General features: G+C 37.2%; 1 protein-coding gene across 2 annotated transcripts in view; it reads left to right on the top strand.

The window, feature by feature from the left end:
- Positions 1 to 21896, top strand: part of Kifap3 (kinesin associated protein 3) — a 137168-nt gene that overhangs the window by 76545 nt on the left and 38727 nt on the right. For both annotated transcript variants that reach the window (XM_057770387.1, XM_057770388.1), the window contains exons 15-17: positions 258 to 383; positions 5219 to 5317; positions 8624 to 8709. In XM_057770387.1, the coding sequence (XP_057626370.1) occupies positions 258 to 383; positions 5219 to 5317; positions 8624 to 8709 (311 nt within the window). The remainder of the gene's footprint in view (positions 1 to 257; positions 384 to 5218; positions 5318 to 8623; positions 8710 to 21896) is intronic.

Here is a 21896-nt window from a genome sequence, read left to right as displayed (position 1 = left end):
CCATCTGCTTACAATATCTTTCAGTTGTATTTTTCAAATATAATATTTACACCATCCTATTGTCTCACCAGTTCTACAGGCTATCCTGGAGAAACATGAAACAATCTGAAATAAAAAGACAAGTTTATAAGCATGTCAGATATCCATTGGATGGTTTTAACATCTTTTAGTATCTTTTCTATGCACTTAAATTTGACAGAACAAATGGGTTTCCTCAAGATACTCAATGAAATCCTTCCATGTCTTGATTTTGCCAGGTGCTGCAGAGGATGACCTTGTTTTAGAAGTGGTTATAATGATCGGAACTGTATCTATGGATGACTCTTGTGCTGCACTGCTAGCAAAATCTGGAATAATCCCAGCACTCATTGAACTGCTGAATGGTAATTCACATTTTCATGCCAATGTGTAAAGGATATTATTTTAAATTTAAAATGTAAAATACAGAATCTACAATGTTATATGTGTTTTGCTGGGGACCAGCCTCAGCAGAGAAGTGGATCTCGAATCTGGGGTGTGTAGAAGGTGAAATGAGTATACGAACACAGGGTGCTTTGCCATCTCTTCAGTATTTTCTTTCTTTAATCATAGAATTAACTAAATTATGTAGTATCAAAAATGAACTAAATAAGCTACTAACTAGGATAGGATAGAATAATATGAAAGGACTTAAGGTTGCTGCTAAGGACATTACTATGAAACAATTCTGTAACAATTTCGTGTGCATTTTCCTCCTTTCCCAAATTCAACAAGTATTACTGAATCACTTCTTTCTGTCTAACTTCATCTTGGTTTGAGTTGTGTTTTTTCTGTTGCGCAACTCTTTCTTTTTATATCTTAACTTCTCAGTAAGAACATTAACTTGGAAGCTGATTCTAAACATCATATTTTCTTTTAGATCTATAGGTTATTGCCCTCTGAACTTGTCAGAAAAATAAATGTCCTATATCTATCTTCCCTTCCCAACGCATGTAACCATTGAACACTTGAAAAGAAGTTGTCAGGACTGAATTTTCAGTTTAATTTAAATTGAACTAGCTACAATAGTGTGAGGATACAGTATTAGTGGGGAACTAGAGTCTTCCCTTACTCCATATCTCTCTTAACGGTCTAGGGCTTATTATTTTCCCATTTCAGATCAAATTTATCTGAAATTAGTATTGTTTCATTGGGGTAATTTTCTATTCCATCTTAGAGATTAAAAGTAGCTAATTATATGAAAATTAAACTTGCTAGTGTGAGACATCTAAAAAAATGTCTCAGCCCTTCCAGTGCCATTTATAAGATATATATATATATATATTTTATTAATTTTAGTAGACATTTTGAAGTATACTATACATAAAGAAAATCCACAAATTATAGGTTTATATTCAGTGAACTCTCAAAGTAAGCATAGCCATACTGCATTACCCATGTAGGGAAGTAATTATTACTGTCACTCTAGAAGTGCATCTGCTGTTTTCTCAATCATTAATGTTTCCATTGAGAGATTTCTATCTTCTGAACATTCTTTTTGAGAATTTCACATATGTGTACAATAAAATATGATCATCCCATTTCCCCCCTCTAGCTTTTTCCATGCCCTCCTCAAGACACTGTCTTTCCAACTTCATTTTTTTTTATTTATTTTATTGATTTTATTGAGCACTGCATTTTTCTCTGCTCCCCTCCCTGTCTCTCCCCTCCCCTTCAACCCTCTCCCAAGGTCCCCAGTTTACTCAGGAGATCTTGTCTTTTTCTACTTCCCATGTAGATTAGATCTATGTATGTCTCTCTTAGGGTCCTCATTGTTGTTTAAGTTCTCTGAGATTGTGATTTGTGAGCTGGTTTTCTTTGCTTTATGTTTAAAATCCACTTATGAGTGAGTATATGTGATAATTGTCTTTCTGGGTCTGGGTTACCTCACTCTAAATGATGTTTTCTAGCTCCATCCATTTTCCTGAAAAATTAAAGATGTCGTTATTTTTTTCTGCTGTGTAGTACTCCATTGTATAAATGTACCACATTTTCCAACTTCATTTTTTTATAACCCATTAAATCCAGTTAGTGCTGCCCCTATGTGCATAGGTGTGGCCATCCACTGGGAAACCTAGCAATGGCTACTTCCTCAAAAGAGTGAGCAACTGTTCCCTCTTCAGCAGCTGTTCACTGCTAGTAGCTCCTCAGTAAGGGGTGGAGCTAGCTGGATGTGGTGGGTCTTAGACAGGCAACCGTGGCTACTCTGTATGCATTATTGCACTAGGCATGCGATGTCCAGAAGACAGCATTGCACAGCACCCCTGCCCATCACTTGGCTCTTGATGTTAGTAGTCCAGGAAATTGAGATGTCCCATTAGGGTGAAGCACTTAAGTCTCTTTTTCTCAGATTTTGACCAGTTCTGCATATCTCTGTTGCCTGCTGTTCACTGCAGGAGTGAGCTTCTCTGACCAAAGCTGACAAGAACCCAGATCTATGGCATAAGCATAAATACTTAGAAGGCTATTCGACAACATGACCATTTAGCAGAGGGTCTATGACCTCCGTAACTGTGAGCTTTGACTAGGATTATAGTACCAGGCATGAAATTCCTTTTTATGGAACAGGCCTCAAACTCAGCAAGAAGGAGGCTAGTTATCTCACAGCATTATTGCCACTATGTACTGAGAGGCACATCTTTCCTGGCAGATTGGTGCTGTACTTTCTATGCAGAGTCTGGTGTTAGGTTAGTTCACTGATGTCTTTTCTCTCCCAGTAGCCTTCATAGCACTTTGGCTCTGTGAAAGCTAGACAACAGGAAATTTCCCAGTCAGTTGGAGATTCGACTTAGTGTCCTGAAGCCAAAATGTACAGTCTTTAGCAGTAGAGTCTTAGCATGTGGTTATGGTGGGTAACAAAGAGCGATAACAATAGCCTGTATTTTTAGAGACCTTTGGGGACCAAAAACTCACTGGGAGGTATTCCATGCCTTCTACTGCAATTTTTAGCTATTAATCTGTCTTCTGGGACCCATGTAGGGTAATTTTATTCTCTTTTTATTCTTTAAGTTATATTTTGAAATTAGCATAGTAACTAGTGAGTTTCCATAAAGGGTTTCATACATCCTTCATTTTGGTTTACCTGCCTCTCTCTCCTATGCCCTCACCCCCATTCTCATTTTCTCCTTTAACCCCCAGTGTTTGGACCTCTTCTTCCATTGCACGTGTGTTCTGCTGCACCTCCACTTATGTGTTGTGTTGTGAACAGTAGGTTTCCATGTGACTTTTCATAGCTCTTTCTTTTCATTAGCCTGCCCTTTACTCCATGGCTTCCCCCACACCCTATGCCCCTCCCTGCTAAGTCTTTCCACTCCTATATTCACTCACTGCTTTGGTGTCACCTGCAATCTATTATATCCTCTCCCTTACATGTCCTCACAAGACCCTTTCTAGTTTCCTGGCTTCCATTTGCTCTGCATGTTAAAACACAAGAGTTAAAGCTAGTATCCATATCAGAGAAGAAATGTTTATCTTTCTGGTCTTGAGTTATATCACTGATAATTTGACTTTGCTTGGTTTTTAACTGTGTACATGAAATTGGGCTGATTTATGAGTCCATCTATGTTACGTATAGGCTTTCTCTTTTCCATTGCCATATATAGTATTATAAATATATGCTTATCTTTTGTATCATTGATGGGTTTTGTGATATGGGGCATATGGAACAGTAACTATTACAAATAATGTTTCCAAAGCCTTTCCTTTGGCCATTAGTGTTTGTGCTCGTTTCTATCAGGTGTGTATCTAAGAGGAGACTTGCTGGTCAGAGAGTTGGCATTATGTTTAGCTTTCAGTAAATGGTGCAGTCTGTTTCCCAGTGTGATTGTGTCAGTTTCAGGTCTAGTTACCAGTGCAGGACAGTTAAAGCTACTCAGCCACTGCCATTCTCAGCACTGTCAGTCCATTAGGGGACGCCTTCCTACCATTATCTCCTTGTGTTGTTAATTTAACTTTCCCCAGTAATCAATGAAATTGACCTCTAGTTTGTGTTTATTGTTCATTTAGGTTAGACATGGCCAATAAAATGAATTACTTATTTAAGTCTATTATATATTTTCTTTTCTGATTTTTTTTAATTTGCTTTGTAATTTAATATTTTACAAGACCATCTAATAATATAGTCATATTTCAAAGTATTCCATTTCAGAAATGTAATATGTACATATTTATTTTAATATACCCTTCCCACAGCCAGAAGTTCATAGATTAGAACTAATTAAAAGATACTAGATAGTTGGGTTGTGAAAATGAAGACAATGTAGTGGACAGAAGGTGAAAATCTCGTGAAGCTGCAGAGAGTTAGAAAATGACCCGTGTCTCAGAATGCTCTACTGCAGTTTAACTGAGAGTGCTGAGGTGTTTAAGTTGGCAGCAGCTCAGTTTCACTGTGTTTGCATATTCTCTAATATGCACTTACCACAAGGTGATATGTAGGATTTTCTTAACTGTATAGGAGAAAAGGATCATGTACACTTCCAATATTTAAAGCCTTATAGAGCAAAGCCTACATGGAAAGAGATTGGTGGACAGCCTGAGTAATTTAAGAAGTTAGTGATGGAAATCATCTTAGGCAGGTTAGACTTGAAGAGGCTCAGTTTAATACACATGGCTAGTTAGACACTATTAGCCAGGAAATGTGTTTCTAACATGTCATTGAAATGTTGCCAAGAGTATATGGCAAAATTACTCTGTCAGTAAATCACATTTACTATTAAATTACAAGTTTATCATAGTAAATATTTATTATGTTATTTATTATCATCATAAAATATAAATATAAGTAGCCTTTCTGATAGCATTTTATCATAATAATTGGAATGAAATAAAAATACCTCTTAAGCCAATATATGTAAAGTTTAACTTGGTGAATATTATTCAACATAATGTCTTTTTATAATAGTCCATTTTCTTTTTCTTTTCTTGAGCTTCTGGGAGTCAAACCCAGGTTGTCATAAATACTAGGCAAGTGCTTTATCACTGAGCTGCATTCTACCCCAGTAATCCAATTCCTAATTAAGACTTAAACTCTAGAAGGCATCCTTTTGTCAGTGCTTTTTCCATGTGAAATCAACGTGGGGTGGTGATTAACTCAAGTGCTGTTGTTTGTCTGCCTGTCACTATCACTCTGTTGTTTCCCAAATGTTTTAAGTTCAGTGTATAAATACAGAATTCTGTCATGGAAGCTTCTGTTTCCTTTCAGCTCAGCAAGAAGATGATGAATTTGTGTGTCAGATAATTTATGTCTTCTACCAGATGGTTTTCCATCAGGCCACAAGAGATGTCATAATCAAGGAAACACGTATCCTTTCAGTGTTTAAAATATTTGACCATTTACAATTGCAGAAACATTCGGTTTTGGTATTTTCTTTCAAATGTTGAAATGCTGTAGAAAACAGCAGACTTAGAAATGAATTTAAATGGCAGTTTCTCTTCTATGGCAATTGTTTGCATGAAAGTAGTATGAAATAAAGGAAATCTGAAATCGGCAGTATTCCAGAATCAGAACCTCTGTAAATGCCACCAGTGTAAACCTCCACTTTAGCTAATAGACCACAGACCAAACTAAGTGCACAAGACTAGCCTAGAAAACCGTGCCTGTAGCGTTCCTGCTATCTCCAGCACCCAAGAGTCTCCATTTCAGCTGTTCTCTCCCAGCATCGTGCATAAGCCGCACAGGGGCTTCCTGCAGGAAATCCAAGACATCCACACCCGTTTGCCTTCATGGACTCTCTCTGGAACCTTGGTGCAACCCTCCATAAGCCCATAAATCCTCATTTTGCACATTTGCAAAAACAGTCCATGTGGGCAATTCCGGGGCACACATCCACCTGAGTGCTACTTATAGGCCCTGCACTGGCGGTGCAGCAGTCTCTGGTCGCCTAAGTTGCTTTTTTTTTTTTTTATCAGGAGGGTGTCCTGCAGACTTGCTATTTTCAGAGGGAAGTCTTAGTTTGAAGTTTTGCACTGTAGAGTCCATAGAAATGCCTTCAAAGCTCCTCTCCTATTGTTCTATTGTCTGACTGAAAATTACTTCACTTTTTCTTAATATTATTGATCTCTTTAGCACCCAGAGCCTCTCTATGTTAAGCTGTAATTGCACTCCTACTCCTGGTCAATCTGTATCTTTTCCACAGCTTTGCTATTTGCTCCAAAACAAACACACACACACACACAAACAAAAGCAGCTAAAAGAAACAGAAAAATTTCTCAGCCTGAATCCTCCACCAAATAATTAGTCCATTAGCTTTGAATTCTCCCTCACTCAAATTTTCAGAACACAGACAAAACATCAAAGTATTCTTGAAGTTTTGATAGTGAGTATAGCCTTTAAAGACTAAGGTGTCTCTTTAGCCCATAAAAAATTGTTTATGAAAAGTTAAGACATAAAACAGAATGACAAGTCATGTGTTACTAGGGGACTTCTTGGAAAGACAACCTATTTTATCTTAAAGATTTTTGTGAGTTCTAAAACAGGCTTCACTTACAGGGGCTAAGACTAGCATTTACCTCTGTGTATAAACATAGATACTTAGAAGGTCGTTTGATGCCTTATCAGTTTATCTAAACATTAGTCAGTGTTCTCTAGGGCCTATAATCCTTCCAGGCTTGGGTTTTTGACTGAGTTTGCAATGTCTGGCGTGGGTTCTCCTGTGAAGCAGGCCTCAAATCCAAGAAGACAGTGTTTGGTTTCCCCCATAACAGTCATGACTGTTACACAGGTGGGCTCATCTTGCCTGGCAAATTGATTTTATTGTTCGTAGAGTTGAGAAGGAGGTAAGCCCTTCGATACTGTTTTTCTCCTGGCAGCCATCGTATCACCTTCTGGCACTTTGAAGGCCAGCCAGCAAGGAGATGCTTCCCACCTCAGTTGCCACTCAGCTTCTCTATATCTTGCAACCAAGTTGTGTTTTGTCTTATGCAGTTAAGGTCTTATCATCTGGTTTTTGTGGACCATCAACAGTAATGACAAGAGCATGTTTTGTTTTGGAGGCCTCCATGGTCTGTCTCCCTGACCAAAAACAAATCAGGAGGTCTCCCACATGACATTAGGGATTTTATTTAGTAACTCACTGCCTCTAGAAGCAACATTGTGTAGATTTTCAGAGAATCTCCCTTCAAATTCATGTGAGTGTATGTTGTAAAATATTTCCATACAACTTAATGTTTTAATTATTACCTTTTAAAAATGAGTGCTTACCTGAAATTTATGTATTTGTTTTATTTCCTTGGCTCCTATCTCTGCTTGTATTCTATGTTGTTATGCTCTTGAATTGACTTCTACCTATAATGTGGTATTTTTATATGTAGTAAAATATATAAGTAATAAAATAGGGTTATCTGAAAATAACAACTTCTCATTTTACTGATAATTTAGCAAAATATCGAATTCTGGGTTGACACTTATTCCCTTTAGCGATTTAGAGGCATTTGCCATCCATTTTGCATTGCTTCCAAGGAGAGCTCTGTAGCTAAAGTACTTACTATCCTGATTTTGAGAACAGTTTAATTTCCTTTGTCCTAGAATGATCAGGTCTTTTGGTCAGAAAAACTAAAAGAATGTTTACTTTCTTTAGCATCAAGTTGTTTTGCTGTAAGTAGACTTAGAAACCACAGTAAAATTTTTCAAATGTACTTTTCACATATAAAGTTTCCCCGACCCCCTGGAAAGTTCTCTTGAACTTAGTTTCTATTATTTATTATATTCTATTGCTTTGGATTTTGTCTTAGGGATTTAAATTTGCAGTTCCTTATCTATTTTTTTATTTATTGTGTATTGTGTCTACATGTTCCTGTCTGTGCAAGTGGATAGGCACGTGTGTGTGTGTGTGAGTGTGTGTGTGTGTGTGTGTGTGTGTGTGTGTGTGTGTGTGTGTGTAGGCCAGGGAATGACCTCAGCTGTCATTCCTCAGGAACCATCTCTCTTACTCTTCCGTACAGGACCTCTCATTAGCCTGGAACACAGCAAGTAGACAGGCTGACTGGTCAGTGAGTCCCGGCTTCACTTACCGCCTTCCCAGCACTGAGGTTACAAGCTCACACCTTCACACCCACTTTTTAAATATAGTTTCTAGGAAATGAGTTTAGGTTCTCAAGTTTGCAAGACTAGCACTCTACTGTGAGCTGTCTTTCTAACCCCCTTGCCTATCCTTATTGTGTTTTAAATTTTCTAACCTTTTTGTCCATTTAGTTTTTACATATAAGTTGTCTTATTGTCTGCCTTATACTTCTCTTAAGAGTCTGTTGTGTTTATTTTTATGTTCATTTTCTTTTTCATGTTCTTTATTGAACTTTTGTTTCCTTGGGTTTTCTAATTCTGATTTATATTTGTCATATATATTTTACTATTTCTTTAAATTCTGTTTTAAAATGCCTTATTTAAAATGACATAATTTTTCCAGTTTTTTTTTCTTTTTTACTATAGCAACTATATGAGATTCGAGTGATTAGTTGATGTTATTCACTTTCATATGAAATGTTTCCCTGAATATCTTGGACATGACAGATCAAGAAAGCAATTGTGCTGCCATAATGGTGTGTGTAATTTCTATATAACTGAAGAGCTACAATCTCAGTTCATTTTGTGTCTTTAACCACTTTTATTCAGAAGCTCCAGCATATCTCATAGACCTGATGCATGATAAGAATAATGAAATCCGGAAAGTCTGTGATAACACATTAGATATTATCGCAGTAAGTATTTTCTCTACAAAAAATCTGATTTTATTTTATGAAATATGAAAAAATTATGTAAACCCAATTAGAACTATTGAGTGGCAACACAATATTTGTATTCTGTGAAGATCTAGAAAATTTTGCTATCTAAGTTTAGATCCTTTGGCTTTCAACTTTTAACCCGAGGCTCTTTAGAGAGGTTTGTAAATCACCACAGAACACAGGCTGGTCTCTGTGCCATCCAAGAATCATGTCACTTTTAGAAACATGTAAAAGAAGGAAAAGTGCTGTCAGTGTCTATAAAATGAATCAAATTTCATGCAAATGATTTTTTTCAGTTATTTGATGATTTTTGTTCTATATATAGATTAGTTTTATGAGGTACTTAATAATGAGGAAGTACAAATGTCTTCACGTTATTGTTGATGCTGGGACATTTTAAAGTATTCATAAGTAGAGGGATGATCTACATTTTAGGTGGGAAACTGGCTGATCCTAAAGATTTTTCTCGGAAACTTTGTAGAGTTCTTTGGGACTTGAACCTTAGGCTAGTATGTTCCTTGGTTTAACCTTAGCTGTGTACTGCCGATACAGCCCGCTTGCCACCTTCAGTACTCTTGGGAGCTTAGCTACCTCTTTTAATAAATAGATAAACATTTTTAGAAATCAATTAACTAGCTCATTGAAAATAAACTGGGCTAACATTTCTGTTAGTGGTGTCATTGTGAAGTAGACAATTAACAGCAGGAACTTTCTTGTTAATTTCCCAGATTTTATTTTGGAAATTCATCATATTTGATGCCAGCTGCTTTTAGATTAGACTACCTCACTGTGGTTTTGAATTATTGATACAATGTTGTTTTAGCTTTGATCTAAGTCAGAAGAGAGAAATAGATAGATAGATAGATAGATAGATAGATAGATAGATAGATAGATAGATAGATAGATGTAGATGGTAGATAGACAGATACTCTCGTGTGTGTGTATGTGTGCAGTGCACACGTGTGCGTGTATATGTATATATAGAGAGAATCTTTACCAGTATACCTTATCTTGATAAAAATGGAGCTAATAAACATAAAATACTTAATACTCTTAGGGAACAATTTAATGGCATATTTACCATTTTTAAATATATCACAATGTCATTGCTGATAAAATTTGTACCATGGGAATAAGAGGCATCATAAAGTTCTATGTGTGAGTCTGCTTAAACAGTGAGGACAGCCATGAGCCACCCATCTGTAGTAGGAGCTGCGGGCTGTGTTCCTGCCGCCCCAGCTCCTGGTCGTTTGGCTATCTTATGCCCCGAAATAACAACACACAAACTGTATTCTTTTAAACACTGCTTGGCCCATTATATCTAGCCTCTTCTTGGCTAACTCTCGCACCTGGACTAGCCCATTTCTAATAATGTGTGTAGCACCCCAAGGTGCGCTTCCCGGGAAGATTCTAGCCTACGTCCATCCTGGGTCGGAGCTTCATCACATCTGCCCCAGAGAGGACAGCTATCGAGTCTGAGCTCACTTCCTCTTCCTCCCAGCATTCTGTTCTGTTTACTCCACCCACCTATGTTCTAACCTATGAGGGCCAAGCAGTTTCTTTATTTTTTTAACCAATGACCTTCCTCCATCATTTCCCCTTTTTCTGTTTAAACCAAAAAAAAAAGGAAGGCTTTAATTTTAACGTAGCAAAATTACATATAACAAAACAGTTATCAAGTAAAAATTACAATATTTACATCTATTTTATCTTTATCATAACTAAGGAAAACTATAACTATAACTAACTATTCTTCAACTCCATCAAAGACTCCAGAAAGATACAATATTACCTAAGCAAACAAGAAATAAGCAACTTTCAAACTCTAGAAATGACAGAGACATTTCACTGCCTTGACAGTCACCCAAAGTTTCTCTGTACTGTTGGGGCATCCATCTTCGGCCTACAGGCCCATAGTTTCCAGCAGACATTTCCATGAAGCAGGAAATTTCAAAGGCAGTTCAGTCACTATCTGCTATGTCCTGCAGAATGTCTCACAGACTCTTTCATGAATCAGGAACCCCGAAAGATCATCTCACTTTTAGGCAAGTTCAGCAGTCCTCTCTTTGTGGGTTCTTTGTGTCCAGTTTATGCAACAGTCGAAGCAAGAGCAGTTTCTTGCCCAAATGGCTATCAAACTCCATAAGGATCCTCTTTGATGCCCATCTTCTTCTTGAAGTAGATTGGTGCTGCCAGGAGCAGAGTGTCTCATTGTCATGAAAAGTCCTAAGTTATTAAAACATTTAAAATGCCATATTTTATAATCTTTGAAAGATATGAAGAATGCCTATCTAAAATATATCTATGTACATCTAGAAAATCTAACTAACATGACTACAAGCTTGACTATTATAATCTATATACATTACATTTTTAAATGAACTACACAATCACAATACCTTAATATCAGAAATACATATACATATAACAAAATTGACCTTAAAATCTCTATCAATTAAGCAAAATCTATACTAATGCAAATTATTTATACCTATATCATATCCTCCTTTAAATGTAAAAGAACATTTATAAACAATATTTGGGAATATGGACATAGTTATTTCTCTCCAAACTGCTTCCTCCTGAAGGGGGGCGCTGTTAATCAGGTCTTTCATGGTATAACCTGTGTCCTAGGTTCCTCTCAGTCGGCAGTTGAGCAAAGTAATTTTTTGAAGGTGTTCACAGCAACCCTTCAGGAGGGCGTGGTCCATCATACCATATTGGAATAGAAACAATCCACAGGGTCTCATCCGCTGTGAAAACAAAAGAAGAAACTCTTTTCCAAAATATCATATCCTTAGATCCAAATTCTGAAGTCAAGGTATTTTCAAAATATCTATGTTGGATTAGTTCAGCAGCATTTGTAAACAGATATCTTTTAGCAGCTATTGCTCCTTCCTCAGCATTCAAACAATTCAAAGAAAGCATAGTAGCATACAGTATCAAAATTCTCTGTGTATTTTCCATCTTTGTGCGCTTTATTTTAACCTCTATTTCATTTATTTTCACTTTTATTTTTTGAGATGCGTTCTCTGTATATCTTTGTCCTGGAATAACTCTGTAGACCAGGCTGTCCTTGAACTCTCAGAGATCCCTCTGTCTCTGCCTCCCAGGCATTGGGATTGAAGGTGTGTACTGCCACACCTTGAAGTCACAGAGGTCAATCTCCCTCTGCCTCCCTAGTGTTGGGATTAAAGGTGTGTACTACCACACCCAACTACTCTCTTTCTTCCTTATTTTACTTTTAAGAACTTTAAACTTTTAGCCTGTGTATATTTTTAAACACACTGTAAATCATTTAAACATTTTCTTTGACTTTGAATCTTTCTTTTACTGTATATCTCTCTTTTTCTGACCACACGAGCCTTGAAATTACTGAGCAATATGGGTAGGTTTAAAGCTGTGGCTTTGATGGCTGGATCCAGCCCATTCCTTAGCTTTCCAGCCTCATGGCTGAGGTACCGGCTGTAGCCATGTTTATCCCCACAACTCTGTGGCATTTCATGGTCCTTGCCAGCAAACAAGCTGCAACAGACAACACTCAAGTCCTCTCTCTGTAGTCGGCCCTCCTGCCTCAAACAGTCAGAGTTTGCCCTGGCAGGATGGCGCAGAAAGCCAGCATTTTAAAACAGCACAACTTTTTTCCTGCTACGGCTGAAAACTGAAAAGCATGCCTTCAGCTTTTCACCAACACCATTTTAAGTGTTTCGTGGCAGGACCTCTTAAAAGAGCTGAGGGTTTTGCAGCTAAAGCTGAGTCAGGAAGCCTCTCTTAGATGAGAGCACTTGTTTGCCTCTAGCAAGCAGAGCAGACCCAAGAAATTGCTGCTACCACATCGTGCGCCATTCTGTAGTAGGAGCTGCGGGCTGTGTTCCTGCCGCTCCAGCTCCTGGTCGCCTGGCTATCTTATGCCCCGAAATAACAACACACAAACTGTATTCTTTTAAACACTGCTTGGCCCATTATATCTAGCCTCTTCTTGGCTAACTCTCGCACCTGGACTAGCCCATTTCTAATAATGTGTGTAGCACCCCAAGGTGCGCTTCACGGGAAGATTCTTGCCTACGTCCATCCTGGGTCAGAGCTTCATCACATCTGCCCCAGAGAGGACAGCTATCTAGTCTGAGCTCACTTCCTCTTCCTCCCAGTATTCTGTTCTGTTTACTCCACCCACCTATGTTCTAACCTATGAGGGCCAAGCAGTTTCTTTATTTTTTTAACCAATGACCTACCTCCATCACCCATCAGTGTTGTGCATGACCTTTGTGTGCTCCAGCTCCCCTCACTGAGAAATGGAAGATATGTCTAGATTGGTATATTAGGTGTTTTCTTTTAGAATGTAAATGAATGGTAGCTCTAACGATAACTTCAGTCTTTTTCGAGACAGGGTTTCTCTTTGTAGTGTTGGCTGTCCTGGATCTCACTCTGAAGACCAGGCTGGCCTCAAACTCAGAGATCCACCAGCTTTTATCTTCCAAGTGCTGGGATTAAGGGTGTGTGTCACCACTGCCTGGCAGTAGCCACAGCTTTAATGTAAAAATATTTGGCACAAATACAAATATGTTATAGGATAAAATATTTTATTGTAGTTAAATAAACAATCTGAGTTGACTTCTTTATCTTATACTTAGAGGTGCCTCCCTCTCATGTACGATTTTTCCTAGACACTGCAGCCACCCTTCCTTTTTGCAGCCAGTTTTGTGTTGGTGTTTTCTTAAGGTCTATATTTTACCTTATTCCCTCATTTCCCATAACATCCTTACAATTTATGTTAATCTTGACTTCTGCTTCCAAGACGGTATTGAAATGGTACTCATTTTTTTAAAAGGCTTTCATTTGTCAAAGCCCAGTGAACATTCCCAGCCTTCCTTTTACTGTTCATCCCATCCAGCCTGGAGAGACTTATAAGTTCTAGTCAGCACTAAAATTAAAGCCACAAAGAGAACAGTGTTAGATAATTATTGTAAAGAGCTTTCTTGTCATGAAAATTTCAAGAAGAATCAGTAAAATTAAGCTGTGATGTAACAGCTTGCCATGTTTATGTGGCTCCCCACAGTGTCATCAGATCTCTTTCAAGTTAGTATAAAAAGAAAACCCAAACATGGGTTGACTTAGTTCACTGATTTCTCTGTACAGCTCTCTGCGCTGGGTGTGTAAAATCAGCATTTGATGTGATGTCATGTGGTAGTTGTCTTTTCACACTGGAAAACATTCATTTGAATAATTTTCTTTTTAAATAGACTAAAGTATTTAAAGATACTCATGTGGATGATTTGTGTAATTTGGAAGCCCTACTGTGCTGTCCAACTGGCTCATATACAGGTTGTGCTTTTTAGAAGTGAAACCCTGTAGAGCAATGGAAAGGCATGAGGGTGTGGAAACGAGCTGTTCTACTGAAAACTTATCGGTCTTACCTTTCTGCTATTAAACTGTAAGGTTCAGCTTTAGCCAGACAGTAAAGAACGATAGCAAGCCCTAAAAACATGCTTCCCCTCGCTTAGGTAGACATTCTGATGATAATTCAATCTTTGACTTTCTGAAAGTGGCAACTTGATCTACTACATTTATAATTCAACCAATTTTTGTTTTGTTTTATTTTTTTACAGATACGGTAAATAATCTCAGTGAACCACTTAAAATAGTGACCACTCGGTTTTCAATGGCGTTTCTGATCCATAGAGACTTGCTGTGAGGACTAGAAAAAATGCTCATGTACATTTAACAGATGGTGGTCATGTGTCTAGTTGAGGAATTTATATGTAAATTATATGGACCAACATTTCCCTTCCTTGGGACAACTAATAACTATATTATTTGTTTTCATTTTGGTTTTTTTTGTTTTGTTTTTGTTTTTGTTTTTTTGATTTTTAAGTGACATAAGAAGATAACCTGTTTACTTTTAATTAACCCAAAATTATTCTACAATGTACTTTGGACAGATATATTAGTGTTCATAGTTTATATTTGAACTTATCCCACAGAATGAGTGAATTTGGAAATTTTTTAATGTTCCATGCTATGACAATTAACTGAAAAAGGTTGGTTTTTTTTTTTTTAAGAACCTTTAAAAAATAAAAAGGAAATTGCTTTTTCTGTTGTGGAAATATCTTTTTTGTTAAATGATCCATACTCTGATTTTATAACTTAATTTAGATTCAATTTTTAAGTTAATCTCAAATGAAAATTGTATTCCCAGTTTTCTGAGCATCCTTGTTCAGGAGAAAGCATCTTCTTTTAATTTCTATCATTTGAGAATTTTATGCATTATGTTTTGATCATATTCCCATTTGACCCACTTTTCCATCTCCTCCCAGAGCCACCCCCTATTTCATACCAACCTGTGTTTCCTCATTTACTTTCTTAAAACCCACCACGTCTCATTAGTGCTGCCTATATATGCTTGGGTTTGGGGCCATCTACTAAGTATGTTAGATCTTCCAAGGCTACACCCTTAAGTAAATCAATTGCTCCCTTTCTATCCTTTACCAATAGCTTCTCAGTTAGGGATGGAATTTTGTGTCCCTCACACCCCCCCATCCTGGCATTTTGTCGGACTTGAACTCGTACAGGTCTTGTGCATGCTGTCCAGGCATTGAGCACATATGTACAACTGTGTTATTGTGTCCTAAAAGCGCTGCTACTGGATTTGGCACCATCTCTGGGTCACAGTCCTCTGCCCCTCTTGCAGTGATCTGCAGGAAGCCATCTTAACGCACGGTTCTACCCTCACAAGAGCTGTTCATTGAGGCCGGACAGTGTTACTGATCACAATAGAGGGTGCAAATTGTCCATCCTAAATCTGTTTCAGAAGTGAAGGAAAAGAAGCATGGCATAATTTGAAACAAGAGAAACAGTGATTGGAAACAGCAAAGGTGGCAAAGCACTAAAGAAAGCTATCAAGAGACAATGTGAAATCTCTGGCAATGCTAAGTAGTAATGGCTAAGTAATTCATTCTGTGAGGACTTTGTTAGAAACTTGCCTGTGATAGGAGCGGATGACCTTTTAAGATGCTTTCACTACTAGATTTTGGTTTCCTATAGAAGCTATTATATCATAATTTTAAAATAACTATATATATGGGACTATTTATAGCTGAAGGCCATTGGTATCTAAAGAAAAAACTTATTTGCAGCTCAAGACATATAATGTGGAATAACACAAACTTTAAACACTGAATTCCTTAGGAAAATATGCCATCTTCAGTAAAGTATTTGATCCCCAAATTTTGCAATATTTTGCAAATACTGTTATAGTGATGATTTGTTTAATGTAGTTGGGCCAGAATCCTGAATTCGTGAATTGAAACGTGTGATGGTTCTTTTTAAACCAAAGAGGGTTACATACTGCATACTACAATCTCTCCAGTGGTAACAATAAGTTGTTGCTGTCCAACTGAGGTTGCTTGTAGCTTAGAGAGGCATGAATGGTACCAGTGTGGGGGTGAGCAGGGAGGCCATATGAGAGAACATAGGTACTTGGACTTCTGTTTTAAGACTCCAGGCCTTGGGAATCAAGAAAAGAAGAGAACCTACACAGACTTCCTCAGGGCTTCTAAAACTCAGTTCCTTGTGTCCTTAGTATGGCCTCAACTTCATGTTTGACAACCTTAAAACTTTCAAACTGGCAGACAAATACCTCTTCGGACGTGATTAGGTTGTCATACACTTAAGATATGTTTACTGTGCAGCACATAGTGTGTGCCAGACACTGTTGTAACTACTGGCATATAGAACTCAACAGTGCAAAGCCCTTGAGTATTGAAGTTTACAGTCTAGACTCTGGAGAGCACTGAGAGTTGCCATCTAAACACGGAAGCTAGTCATCCCAGAACGGTAGTGTGGTATGATCCCATCAACAGATGTCCTGTGCTATCTCCATGGCGCTCACAACAGAGGTGTGGTTATGTCCTCTGCTACAGTACCGGTGTCTCTGTCCTTCTACCACCAGTGTCCTTGTTGCCCTTTCATAACTAATCTATTGAGATTTTGAAGAGTAGTTCTTCTTTTTTCTGCAACTGATTATGATCATGGATGGAATGAATGCGTTTCAATAATCAAGTTAATACCCAGCTTTAGTATTTTAACTTGGAAAAGTAAGGTATTATAAGTACAGAAAATTTTATATTGCATAGGATTGATGACTTATTTAAATGAGATAAACTATTCAGGGTATAAATGCAGTCTCTATACATTGTTAACTTGTCCTCACAAAGATTTCCAAGAAGGCCTATCAGATGGAAAAGCTGCTTTTTTAATAATCTTGCTACCAAGGAGAATACTTTAAAATGTATCTGAAAATACTTAAAATTACAGAGAAAATGCATTGGGTTAAGATTAGAAACCAGGAATTCAAACATCATAAAATGCTTAAGAATTGAATAAAATGGGTACATGATAGTTAACTTTTAAAAATCTCTCTCCCTTTACCTCTTCCCACCCCCGTGTGTGTATGTGTAAGTTAAGTGGAGGTACCTGTGTTGGTTAGGATAACCTATGTTGCTGGTCCTCACTTTTCACCTTCTTAGAGACGTGTTCACTGCGTCACATGCCACACTAGCTAGCCCATGAGCCTTTGGTTATTGTCCCATGTCTGCCTCCCATCGTGCTGTGGGAGCACTGGATAACAGAGGCACGCAGTGGCTGTCAGCTTTATGTCGGTTCTGGGGTCTGAACTCGGGTCTCACACCAGAGGAGTCAGCCTTTTACCATGCAGGCGTCTCCCCAGCCTTACTCTCCTTTTATTAGCATGTAGGTTGGTTGTAGATACAGAGCAGAGACTTTTCAAATGAATTGTTGCTAGAGCTTGTTCAATAAGCTTGCCAAAAGCTAGATCTGGTTTCTGATTGGTTACAGACATGATCATTTTTAATGTATCAATGTAAGTACATTTAAAAATATTTTTTCTTAATTCTATGCAGTGAAATTATACATAATGCCAAAAGTTTGGTTGGCCCTCTTTTGTAGTTCATTATTGTATCACATAAAAAAAGCAGAAATTTCAGATATTTTTCCAGCTTGTTAGAAATTAAACAATTAAAATACATATACATGAATGTTTGTATATTCCTTCCTTGATACTTACATATTTTTTTTCATTTAATTGATCACAGTTGGACTTGAAACCCAAACAAACCATAAAAGAGATATCATGATTTCTTATTTAAATTTTATACATCTATGTATTTTTACTTTGAGGTTTAAAGTGGCATATTTGAATTGCTACTGTACAGGTTAGTCTTCTCAGTACTTTAGAAAAAAGTTTGTCTGAGGAGATAATCGTACCTAATGGTCTGCTTTAAATTTTGTCTCAGTCCAGACTATATAAAGGTCCATACTAGGGACAACCATGTTGGAAAAGAGCTAGTATATATACAAAACCCAACAACTTTATTAAATGTATGTTTACTACAAGTGTATATGTGTGTATTTGGGGGAAAATATTTTTAAACTATAAAAAGTCTCATTTTTGGAGCTACTTAGCCTTAACAAAAGGCTGGACTATTCTAGACTTGTTTTAATTTAATATGAAAAATTTTATTAAATAAACCATATTGCAGTCTCAATTAAGGGACTGCCAGATTAAAGAAGGGGGAAAAATCTGTTTCCCATCAATTGCTCCAGGACACAAAGCAGATCTGTGTAGCTCTGTGTTATCCTAGAGTGTGTTAATCAGATACAAGGTGTGACGGAAGCCAGTGACAAGGGTTTCCCTGAGAGTGCCCAGACTCTGATAATAGGCTGGGGAAGCCTTCAGAATGTTTCAGTGGTTAACTAGTAAACAAAGTGATGTAGGACTTCAAAAAGGATGGCACATTCCATGTAAAAATCAAACCATAAGTCTTTTGTGACACGTTCGAGTTTATGGAACCTGAGTGCTTAAGATCCTAATGTCAGAAACTGAGAAGAGAAGAAAATGAAAGACAAACCATGTTTTCCTTTAAATTCGGGGTAAAATCAAAACTTGAAGACAGAACCCAGGGATACCCCCTCATGAAAAGAGCGTTTCAACCATGAGAGGTGTCTCCCTCGAGCGTTCCTACAGAGGCTGGTAGAGCTGGATGATCATATGTGCTAGCTGTGACTGAACTGCTTACATTCGCATGGCCGTTTCCTGCTGTGGGATGGAAAGTGGGCATTTAGGAATCACAGAGCAATGCCATAGGGAATTGATAGTAATAGCTTGACTTTATTCATTTTTGACTCTACTCATTTGGGGGTTCCACCACTCTTAGTTATTTGGGGTAATTCTTTAATACCTTTATGAAGTAAAAGATATTTATTATAGGGTTATATTTACAGAATGTTAGCACTTAAATAATTCCTAAATTTGTATTTTTTACAAGTGAAAAACCCGAGACTACAAATAATATCTTTTAGCAAGATGTATACTTCAGTTAGCTGCAGAAGTATGACTGGGATCTAGATCTCTTGACTGCTACTTGAGGAGTTAATTTACAGTGTTTAAATGAATAGTATGTCACAAAACAGATACTTAGTTCTAAAACATTTTGTTTGGTAAATATTAGAAAACATAAGTTAGGTTATCACTCATTAGAAGAAACTAACACAATATATTGTTTTTAAAATGTGTCATACTTAGCCTCTAAATTAAAAAGATGTTAATTTTTAACATCAGCTATGTGTGGTGAATGACTCACACATGAAGGCACTGGCCACCCAGCCTACGTACCTGAGCTCTATCTACAGGCCCCACATGGTAGAAGGAGGGCCAGAAGCAAGGTTGTCCCCTGACCCCCATGAGTGCACACCATAGCACTAATGCACCCACCCACAGTGAATAAATAAGCGAATAAACTTGAAATTTAGAGGCCCATTAAAAACCACACACACATGCGCACATACACTGGGATGTAAGGCAGTTTTCTCTACATAAAGATATTGTATTTTTTAATAGTGTTTATATTTCAATAAAAATACTTTTGCAAGATCAAAATATTTTCAAAAAGTAATGTTATAGCTCATTTAGATTTTTTTAAAAGTCTTTTAAAGACTTGATCACCTTGATTGAGATTTCTTGTCCTTTGAATTTATAATATGTTGTTACAACATAGAAGTATACGTATCTATTAAAGCTCAAGGCACCTCTCATGCTGGCTCTGCTGAATATAACCAAATGTTTTTGGTAGCAGGATTCTGTAAATATTGCTGAAGCTCTTGTAAGATGTAATTTTCTATTTCCTAAGTGGTAACAGCTTACTACTGAATAATTTCCCTCCTTTTACCTTCTAATTTTGTCTTTTTCCCCAGAGCGTTTTTGTTGTGACCCTTTCGGCAATAATACACATCAATCATTATGCTAGTTGTAGAGATTAGAACTGTTTTGAGTGCAGTGCTAAGGGTCAAAGGCCATTTTAGTTACTAAAAATATATACTTGAAATCAGAAAAGGCTTCTTTTAGTTTCATTTTACATGTGTGTATAGCATGCACTTGTCACAGTGTGCATGCAGAGGTTAGAGGACACCTTGTTGGAGGCAGTTTTCTTCTGCTCCGTGGGTCCCAGAGATCAAACTCAGGACATCAGGCTTAGCTGCCAGCATCTTTTGTCTATTGAGCCATCTCACCAGTGCAGAGAAGCTTATTTTTAATGAAAATTGCAGTATAGTGTGTCATTCCTGGTGTTTATGTATTTACTCTTATATTGTTGTGATGCATCAGGCTGAGAGGACAATTCAATCATAAACTGACCTTGAAAAAAAGAGGAGGGCACGATTTTTAAAGGAATGCATGGCATGACCTTGTCATATTTGCTGCTACCTTCTATGCTCACTGTATTAAAAAAATTGTTTTACTAGAAGAGTTTCAAGGCAGCCATGGATATTCTTGGTTTCTGTGTTTGTAATCTTGTCAGTCTTCTTAATATTTTACATTCAAGTTCATTAGTTGTTATACTGCTGAAGAGGAAGGATGGAGAGATGACTCAGGTAGTATGAAGACCTGAATTCAAATCTCTAGCATCCACTTGTTAAAAAGCAGGTCAGAGGCACCTATTATCCCACCACTGGGTCGGCAGGGAAGGAGAGTCCCTGTGGCTCACTGGTGGGCCAGTCTAGACCACTCAACTCATTGAGTTCTAGGCTGGAGAATGACCATTCCCCAAAAACAAGGTAGATAGCATGAGTAACAGCACTCAAGGCTGACCTTCCTGACCTTCCATATGCACATGCATCCATACATGTGAACATGAAGACACACAGAAAATATACATACACATAAATACCATTAAGTGTACATAAGGTAAAAAGGAAGCTAAAGTTTTGGGGCTTGTGATGAGCCTTCTGCTTATACATTTATTAGATATTTTTTTAATTTTTTAACTTTTAATATTTAGTGTTTGTATGTGTGTACCACAGTACACATATGGAGGTCAGAGGACAGTAGTCATTTCTTTCCTTTCACTGTGTGGGTTCAAGTGATTGTACTTGGGTCATCAGGCGTTGATGCAAGTGCCTTTGCCTTTTAAGCCATGTCGCCAGCCCAGATGGATTTTTGTTTTGAGTTAGGATAATAAAATATTATAAAATGGTATGAGATAATAACTGAATAAGGTTTTTTCTTTTTTCAGAGTATAGCTATGGTAAATAAACTTTATGAATATATTAGAGAGTGTATCTTTTATCTATATCTGTAATATCTCACAATTACTATTAGGAAGCCAGTTTTGCTTTTAGTGGTATGGCTCAGCCATGGTTTTATATGCCCTGGGCCACGACTGACAACTCAACTCATGTGCTTGAAACTTAAATTCTAATAGAACAATCAGATTGTATGTTTCCCTTGAATATATCTTTGTTCAAATAATTCAAACAGATTTTTTCATTTTTTAATCAAAGCCAAAAGTTAGTTTTAGCTTTTTTGCCAAATGAAATAAGCTACTAATCAACTATTTTTTTAAGAATGCCACTTGTTTATAAAAACTAAAATAAAAGATCAGAAACATTTAGTTCTGGCATTTCTTGTGGCATTAATAGGATTTCTGGTGTTATAAGGTTTATTCTTGGACTATGGGTGACTTGTAACTAAGTCATCTTTTAGGGATAAAAGAAAAGCCAAGTCACCTATTGAATGACCTGTTTGGCATATACTTAGTTGTTCTTTATGGCTGAAACACAATTCTAAGCAGGTATTTTTAATTTTCCTTTGA

The sequence above is a fragment of the Chionomys nivalis genome, chromosome 5 (assembly GCF_950005125.1).
Source record: "Chionomys nivalis chromosome 5, mChiNiv1.1, whole genome shotgun sequence".
NCBI lineage: Eukaryota > Metazoa > Chordata > Mammalia > Rodentia > Cricetidae > Chionomys > Chionomys nivalis.
Note: the sequence above shows the minus strand (reverse complement) of the source record. Positions and strands in the feature narration are given on the sequence as shown.